This window comes from Quercus robur, chromosome 7 (assembly GCF_932294415.1).
Source record: "Quercus robur chromosome 7, dhQueRobu3.1, whole genome shotgun sequence".
Taxonomy (NCBI): Eukaryota; Viridiplantae; Streptophyta; class Magnoliopsida; order Fagales; family Fagaceae; genus Quercus; species Quercus robur.
In genome coordinates, this window is record NC_065540.1 from 21,314,851 (window position 1) to 21,324,067 (window position 9,217).

The 9,217-nt window shown below is 37.0% G+C and overlaps 1 protein-coding gene across 4 annotated transcripts; it reads right to left on the reverse strand.

Moving 5' to 3' along the window:
* Positions 1 to 1,873: 1,873 nt before the first annotated feature.
* On the reverse strand, positions 1,874 to 6,712 carry LOC126692729 (nuclear transcription factor Y subunit A-10-like). 4 transcript variants are annotated; one of them, XM_050388427.1, is made up of 6 exons: positions 6,536 to 6,711; positions 5,582 to 5,900; positions 4,223 to 4,332; positions 4,048 to 4,116; positions 3,386 to 3,529; positions 1,874 to 2,760 (listed from the first exon to the last, which is right to left on the reverse strand). In XM_050388427.1, exons 2-6 carry the CDS (start codon positions 5,829 to 5,831, stop codon positions 2,365 to 2,367), a joined length of 969 nt encoding a protein of 322 aa, XP_050244384.1. In that variant the 5' UTR covers positions 5,832 to 5,900; positions 6,536 to 6,711; the 3' UTR covers positions 1,874 to 2,364. The 4 variants fall into 4 exon arrangements, with proteins under 4 accessions (XP_050244384.1, XP_050244385.1, XP_050244386.1 ...); XM_050388428.1 differs by having other exon boundaries at positions 6,443 to 6,654; XM_050388429.1 differs by lacking the exon at positions 6,536 to 6,711 and adding an exon at positions 6,382 to 6,512.
* Between the last annotated feature and the right edge of the window lie 2,505 nt (positions 6,713 to 9,217).

Here is a 9,217-nt window from a genome sequence, read left to right on the forward strand (position 1 = left end):
CTACTTTGATTTTGATCGATGTGATGATACAAGAATTCATGACGATGATGAAACTTTTTATTAAACGTCATTTTTATTCAATCAATAATGTAGTTAGCCCACCCGACATGAAAACTGACCTGGCTCCTTCGACTGCGACTTAGTATTGCACCATTGATTAATTTATTTACCTTTGTATACTAGTTTCATGGTACGACTGGTCTTTTTTTGCATAATTGTTTTAATTGTATATTCTAAATTGTCCCTAGCAAGGATAACAAAAAAAAATCGTTGTAGCAGTTGTTCTTGCCTAATATTTAGTAACTTTTAGGAATATCATTCATGGAAGAGACTAATGAAACAATCATTGTCATGGCTGTTTTGGTATCCTGTAATTTTCGGTAGCTTTTGCAACAAAAAAAAAAAAAAAAAAAAAGAAGTGAAAAAAAAGGAGTTGAAAACTTAAAATGGCGCAAAATAGTGAAGAAAGAGTTAATAATCTACAATGTGTTCAAGAAATAATTAGCTTCAGATATAGTATATTAAAAAGAACTTGAGATTTTATTGATGAATACTTTGTAGTGTTATTGGTATAACAATTTTCGTTACCTTACTGTGACTTTCAGCTAGACAAGTCTGATGAGCTTCCTTACTATGAATGGTGGAGTAAGCAAATATTTCAGGCTATACCTGGCCTAATCTTGAAATGGCATCAAATCCCAGTTTCCCAATTCTTGGTTATATAAAAATAATTGGCCATCCTTCGAAATCAACCAACTACATTCAGTCTGGCAACGGTTAGAGTACCATTCATATGAATAAGCAACAAAATGATGCCAATTTGAGTTATCCCATTGCACATCACAGTAAAACAATGTCGTGCCCCAAATATTCACAGAGAATTTCCATTCCACCTCCAACCCATCTGGAACAGCAAGATAACCGAGATCATTATCGTGTGATTGACAGTGGATGTTCATGATCATACCAGATCCTAGCTTGTTCACTACTCTAACACGAACTTTTCCTAAGACGATGATTCTTGATAAGCCAAAGAGCAACAAGAGTAGGATGGTGATATTCCTCATGTTACTTTGCTCTTTGTTTCTTCTTTTGTTTTGCTACTATCAGTGTTCTTAAATGAATAGCTAGTTCTTTATAGCCACATTCTAACTCCCAAGCAAAGCACATGACAAGCTACCTACCTCTCTTTTCATATTAGTTTATGTACACATTAACTGCATTGTTGTTATTTACCTTTGGTTATTTGAAAAGAAAGACCATGAAAACAACTACTTTGGTTAGTTAAAAAGAAGATTATGAAGCCAAGTGGGTAATATTACTTTCCTGTGGGGGTGTCTTTAGTTCTGATGAAAACCTAAGCTAAAAATAATTTCTTTCAGCCAAATTAAGAATAAGGTTTGGCTTTGTGTTTTTCTGAGGTTTTCATATGGGAATGTCAAACAGTCATTATTCATTAAAGTTGCAAAGGAAAGAAAATTAAGTGGCTCACACAATATAACAATTGATCCCTTTTTTTTTTTTTGAAGTAATAACAACTGATCCCTATACATTAGAAAAGAAAGTAGATAAATTTAAATAAGACTTGGAAAATATGGCATAGGAACACAGTTCAAGCGAGGGACAGAAGGTTTCTCTATCTCATTATGTCAAATTAACCATAGGTCTAGCTCCGCTGTGGTTTGGCTGCAGACAAATCACAACGTAATTCTCAGCATGCAAATATGAAGGAACCCTTCAATCAATCAATTTTACTAAAAAAACAAAAGGTCAATCTTCAACTTCAATGAAAGTGGCAACCTTCTGTTGTGTAATATCATAATATGGCACATTTTTGCCACGGTGTGAATCAAGAAGCTCTTGCTACAATATGTATGATTTAATAACACAAGCACCACCAAGTTCTAGGGTAATGCATTGTGGTTCCATATATAGTTTAAGATAACAACACAAGCACCAAGTTCTGCAATACATCACTCCATAAGTCAGGTACATAGACATACTACATTTTTAACATCAGCAACATCACACTCCAGTATCTCTAAGTCACAGATTCATATCCATACATTAACACTCTTATTTAATTACGGAACAGACTTTTTTAGCCTACTCCACTAGTAGCTACGTTAAGGCGTCAGAATCTTTAACCCCCTTAAGCCAGCAAGGGCAAGGAATAGAAAGAGTCTAACCTTTTACCTGAGCCAAGAATGATTTGCCTTCGGCGCAACCGCATATTAAGAAGGATAGGATAGCCTTCCAAAAGAAACCATTTGCAATCGCCAGGATCACAACAAAGCTTCTCCATCTGGTTGCGAGATGGGGATTGGTATACTTAAAACCAACCCCACCTGATACCTTGCTACATCAGACTGTGAGGTTACAGCAGTTATCTGGTGCTGTAACCCACTTAGGCATAACAAGGCCACGCCCACCATCGATCAGATCTGCAAAAGGGTGGGCTGGAGGCATGAGATGGTTGATTTGAAAGCGATCAAGATCTCCCCTAGAGAACATACTAGTGACCTCTGATATATTTGAACCACTGCCTTTGGCATCCTTTGATGAGTTAAAGGTACCACTATCAGACTGAAGGACTTCAGAACTCTGAGAACCTGTGCCCTGAGAGAGTTGTCCATCTCCAGTTTTGATCACTTCAGTTCCACTTTTTACTTTGTTCGTATTCTTTGTGTTCAAGAAACGGCCACCACATCCCCTTGGTCGGCGCAGTGCATGGAGATGACGTGATTCATGCATATATGGCTGTAAAACAAACACAAAACCTAAGTATTACAACTTGACTACTGGTTAACCATATCTGCATTTTCATGTAAAGAAAGATTTGTTTTCATCAGGAGAGAATGAGCATATTGGTATCAATTAGAATGAAATCTCAGAACTTTAGAAAAACTATCAATCTACTACAACTTAAGATTTTTGAACATGGAGCGAAAGCTTAGATTTTAAACCATAATTTGCAGGAAGTAACAATAAATATATTCCACTTAAGAAATTTCTATAGGCCAACCAAATTTTCTTTAGATTGTCATAATAAATCTGATTTGTTGCCCACAGAGAACTTGATAGCTTCATAGCTGAGATGGTCAAAACTTTTTACTTTTGACTTATAAAGGCTACAAAAACTTCTGTTAGGGGTGCTTCCATGCTAGGCCAAAATATAAAGCACAGAGACTTGCAAAGTGGGCATGGAAGGAGGCCAAAATATAAAGCACAGAGACTTGCAAAGTGGGCATGGAAGGATTGAAAGATGAGTCCTGTTCAACCAATCCTACCACAACATTTAATCTTCACATTGATCACAATACATGAATATTTCTTATAGAGAAAAAGAGAGTAAAACATTGAGATAGAAATCAAGGTGTCATACTTTACGAGCTCTTGTCAATTTATTCTCCATTACGGCCTTTGCACGGGACTGCCGGCGCCTGATAATCCTATGGTACTGCTTAGCATTAACATATATAGGTCCATCATCGGTTGCCATGTTCATAGGCAGCAGCATAACACGGCCCTAGTCATTGTGAATGGATAGGAATGTGAAACAGTAAATACTGCTACACTAACAGTTGTAGTGGATCATCAATAAGAAATAGCATAATTTTGGCACTTTTTAATTGATTTATTTTTTATCAAGAATAAAACATGACTCAAACAGAGGAATTCTGTTGCAAAGAATATATCGTCTTTATTTCTCTAACAGTGTCTGTGTACACTGGTCGCAGGTGGCACTACCACACACCAGAAAATGTGCTTGAAAGAATACATAAACATTAATAAGGATATAGATTGCTTCTTTCCTTATTTCTTATGTTATATGTGACTTTTTCCTCTTTCACTTTCCTATTATGTCACAAACCAGACCCTTAATGCAATTGTTTTGCCAAGGATAACAATTGATTTATTAAGGTGAGCATGAACTGTAATTCCACCAGGCATCATTTTGGTTAGCTAGGAGAAATAAATCTCAAAGATGGCAAGAAATGTAACTCTCAACAATTGATTAGATAGGAGAAATGAAGAGAAACAAACCGAAATTTGAGGTCCACAATTTGGGAAGACTCCATAACATTGGTCAACGTAAGGATACTTTGCATAGATCTACAGATTTAGTCCAGAAACAATTAGCTGTAAGTTACCACTCAGTGACAATGAACTAAATTAGAATATTATGATAAATAAGTGTAATGTGAAAGAAACAATTTACCATAGGCTGACTAAATCCTAGCTCAAAGCGACCTCGATATTCTGACGGAGATGATTGGAGAGAAATGGTTGCCTGAGGTTTTTGCCCATCCCCTGAACTTTTGCAATTATCTGTATAAGAAACCTCTTGGTTGGTTAACAACAGTAAAATTGCAGTCCCTCATATAGAAAAAATTTCAATATGAAGTTAAACTACTGTTTATATAAATTAGATATGGGAACTTGTTTGCAGAATTGCAGTGCTATCCATTATGATCAATAATCAAAATAAGTAGCAACCAAAAGTATATTAAAAAACCATGGAATTTTGTTAGCGTAGTGGTACCTGACAGAGATCATATTATCAATCACAAAAAAGATGGTTATAATTTTCCATTACTAAATGTGCAACAGGATGGTCATAATCCAGCTTTTGAATACTACTTTCTCTCTCTATATATGAGAAGGTGGTTGGACACTGCAATCCCAAAACTTTCCTCTACCAATCATAGACATCATTGAAATTTGCCTCAGAGTTACCAAATGAACAATTTTCTATGAAAAATAGTAGTTTTTGAGACCAAATCATGCCCAAATGGTTTTATAAATTGAAATATTTTATATTTACATCTCCTTTATGTTAAGAAAAAAATTGGTACCAAACCAATAAAGTTGGAAATCTGTATCCATACAAAATACAACATTTTGTTATGCCAACGTAAATTGTTAGAGATCAGGATTTAGGACAATAATAATCCACTTAACAGCTATGTTAAAAGTTTTTAAACTAATGTAGTAAAATTCAATAAGAAGCAGTTACACTTAGGCATTCAAGAATATTAGTTTACTCTTATATTTTTGTTTTTTCTATTTCTATATAATCATGAAAGAGCAGCATATCAATTGGGCCACAAACTATCTTCACCATAAAATTCACTAGCTCACAATTACATAGCAATCTTGCCATCAGGTGTCTAAGATTCTTGAATTAGTTCATGAAGTTAATGAACATATGCAAACAGAAAGGGATGATGGACAACCAGTTTCCATAAGCAGCGTAAAGTGTGCAGAGCTATTACTCTTACTACTCCCTTAAAGGCTAGTAGCTACAAGGCACTGCCATCTGGTTCCAGAAACATCTAATTTTCAATCAAGAATGTCCATCAATTTAAAGAAACAAAGTGGCCATCTTTGTGATGGTAAGGGACTGCCTACCATTCTTGGTGATAATTGTGTTGTAGTCTTGTAGATAATGATGAAGAATACAACCAAATCATTTATGGTATGGTTGCAAGCTTGTATCAAAACATGAGTAACTAAATTTAACAAACCCAAGAAACCTGATTGTACAAAAATGGCAGAGCCCAAAGCAAGAGATTACCAGGAAAGATATTTAATTGAGTTGTATTCCCTCTTTCTGCTCCATGTTCAGTACCCCTCCCAGCTTGTTTGTTGGCAATCAGTTGGTCTCCACCACTTGGCAGGTCCATGGAAAAAGACTTCAATTGGCCACAGGATTCCCCATAACCCGATTTAGAAGCAAAGGAACCCCACCAAGACGATGGCACCTGCCCCATAGAATTGTGGACAATTCCTTCATGTTCTTTGAAATACACAGCTTGAGTAGCCATCTATGTCCTCCAAAATGGTTGCAAAAGGGGTTCTGAGATTAACTGTACTTAGAATGTTCACTCTACTATCTGCAATTCAACCAAAATTCACAGCTTAGTCTTGCTAACTACAAATTCAACATAATATCAACAAAGTATGAACAAAATATATATTTATCCTACATGTAAAACAAAGTTCTTCTAGGAATTAACTACACTATAATGCTATCCAACACATTTAATTAATCTCATATACAGTCCTGTCCATAGGAACATCCCAAAAGAGAGAATTGAGCAGAAGAAAATTAAAAAAATAAAAATAGTAAAGAATTATTAGAAATATCCACGTATCAATCAAAACTTAATTACATGACTATGAAAATGAATACTATTTCAAAAAGGAAAAAAAAGCCACAAACTTTCCATGAACAGAAACCAAAATTCCAGGGAAAAATCAAGGACAAAGAAAAAAGAATACACAGAAGAACCCAATTGATAAAAGAACAAAAACAATTAAATAGATAAACAAGAAAGAAAATAGAACACAGATTAGAGCTTCACAAAGGATTACGTCAGCACAAAACCACACGTCACAGTGAAGCATAGAAATGATGAGAAAGTAAAAGAGTTACAAAGTCAAGGTTCGGATATTCCTTAAAAGACCAAGCACAAAAACTGTACGGCAAGGGAGAAAAAAAGAGTGTTCACTGTTCAGTTTCACTCACTTCTCTTAGTACAAAGAAGCAACTTTGAATCATCCGCTCAAACAAAGAAACCCCATTTGGTAGGAACCATGTCTGTACAATTTCAATGCTTAAAAGAGAGGGAGAGAGAGAGAGACGGCCGATAAATGCGTACTTAGTGTAATGGAACAACACGCACTTGTCCAATAAGCTTTAACTTTCATGCAAGTCCTTGGTATCGTGTGCTATATATATAATATAAACTCTCACACTCTCTCTCTCTCTCTCTCTCACAGGCACAGGCACAGGCACAGGCACAGGCACACGCATTCTTCGGTTTTCTTAATCATATAAAAATTTTCACTTCTCAAAGTGGTCCCTTTCTTGGGGTCTCTTTTGTTTCCATATTTTTTAAAATAGTGACCCAACAGAGCGATTTCTATAACCGCCTGCAGTCTATATTTGGTAACAAAACTGTGCCTCACCCTCTTACATTTACAAGTGGTTAACCAATTTAGAAACTTTATTTTCTTTAGGTAAGTGGCTCTCAGATATAGAAATAATGTTGCAATTCAACTTTTGGAGATGTTCAGTGGTCCTCTAATACGTTCTCGGGTTTCTAATTCGCACTAGCTGTACATGTTCTGGGTTGGCCTTTAACTCATTTTTTTTTTTTTTTTTTTGCAATCGCCTTTAACTCATTGAATGGGTAGGAACAAGTAGTACTATCATTTTTTTCGGTGCTCAACCTTAATTTTTAGTAGCTTACAGCTTTTGATACCACTTGAATCTTATTTAGTTTGACTTCAGCCTTCCATGGGTATAGGATTCTTTGTTTTAATTTTAAAATCCTAACTTATTTTTATCATTAGTTTACATACAATTTTTTAAAGTTTTTATTTATTATTATTATTTTTATGTATAATATATTTGAAAAATTATTAATTTACATTGTACTATTAGTATAACACTTATATTGTAGACTAAATAAACGTGTGCATTGTACAATGTTGTATACAAGAGTACAGTGTTGTACACTGTGCATACCCAAAGTATGGCTATTGGGCTTAACCTCTACTTGGGCTCAAAATCTATTTGTTTTGTGGACTTTTGGGTTTCCTACTGTGGGTGGTTCTATACTCGGCAGCCTGAATACACTCTGGTTTACTCAGACCCTTCTCTCTACCTCACAGAGTTACTTTCTCTCAGAGTGATTGCCCTTTTCTCTCAACCTTCTCTCTAGAATTGCCCACCCCCTTTTCTCATTCTCTTCTCCTATTTATAGGCTAAGATGAGTGGAGGAGTTATGATTACTTCTCCTTCTTAGTCCAAATGGGGGTCCAATTGCATCATCTTAAAGTGGATGCTCTGTTGGGAAAGGTGGGAGTGGCATTGGAACTGATGCCCACTTCTGCCGCCTGCTCGACAGTGACGTTGTCAAGTGCATGGCCGGGCAGCTGGGCACGGGGCATCTCCGGGCAAGAATGCTCACGTCTAGGTCAGATATTATTTGGGGGGGGGGTTTGCTTGAGGTGTTCAAGTTAATGTAGTCTTATTTCAGTTTTTAGGCCTAAATTGGGCTCAGAGGTATCTGGGCTGAGGCTTAAGGTCCAAGAATGAGGACGGTCATATGATGTGCTGTGGGGCTTGGGCCCGAGGAATACGAGTTCAGGAGCCCAATCCCCGTATCAAGGGCCCAATCCTTGTACAATAGCCCCCCTTGATTCGTGCCTGGCTACCGAGAACGAATCAAGGACAATCAAGCGGTGGTAGTGGTCTCCCGAGAATCTTAACTATTGGTTGTCAAGTGATACGAATGCCCATCAATGCCCTCTTAAAAGGAGCACCGCGCCAGGCTGTCATGTTCAGCAGTAATTATGAATTATCGGTTCGTGAACCGAGCCCACGCGTGTAGGAGTTATCTGGGGGGAAAGGAGAGGTTTTCCCACCTCTTTTGCATTAAATGCTTTGGTTCCTATAAATACTACTTCCTGATTTCCCACTCTACTTTTTACATTCTCTCCTCTCGAGTTTTCTCTCTACCAAGCACCTTTTTGAAGCGTAATTTTCTTGAGCGTACACTCTCCAGCCCAGATCATCATTCCTTAGAGCCTTCAGTAAGTCCTCTACACTCTTCCCTTTCCTTTCAAGTTTCCTTTACTCTTTTAGTTTTTTTTTTTTTTTAAAAAAAAAAATGGGTTACTCTTACCTTCTTGCTCTTGGAGCACCTTTGGCTGCCTTTAGAGCAGCCTATGGTGTTTCGAAGGATGTTGATATCGCCTATTGTCACGAAGGCGATATCACCCTCCAAAGGCGTGCTGGTCCAAACGTAGCCTTTTTTCCTTTGATGGCCATTCTTGAAGGTGGGGTTAGGTTTCCCATAGACCCCTTCATTATAGGAACCTTTAGATTCTACTGCTTGTGTCCCGACCAACTCCCACCCAACTTTTACCGAGTGGTGAGTTGTGTTAGTAGATTAAACCAAGTATTTGGGCTAGAGCTAAACCACCATGATATAAAATTTATGTATAGTTTGTACGGCAATATCAAATCTGATTACTACCTGAAAACTAGGGATATGCAAGTACGGCTCATATCGTGCCTTCCTGATTCAAACAGAAACTCAACGGGAGAATTTGTCCAGGTGAGCGACAGTTGGTTTGTCGACGAACTCCATTGCCCTCTTTCACCTCGTGAAGTTGGTTGGTCCCGAGCACTTTTACT

Excerpts from the sequence above, each read along its gene's own strand:
- LOC126692729 (XM_050388427.1), bottom strand. The coding sequence starts at position 5,831 with ATGGCTACTCAAGCTGTGTATTTCAAAGAACATGAAGGAATTGTCCAC. Across the intron at positions 4,333-5,581 it reads TCAATTAAATATCTTTCCTG|ATAATTGCAAAAGTTCAGGG; the intron begins GTAATCTCTTGC and ends TTTCTTATACAG. Across the intron at positions 3,530-4,047 it reads ATTGTGGACCTCAAATTTCG|GGCCGTGTTATGCTGCTGCC; the intron begins GTTTGTTTCTCT and ends CACAATGACTAG.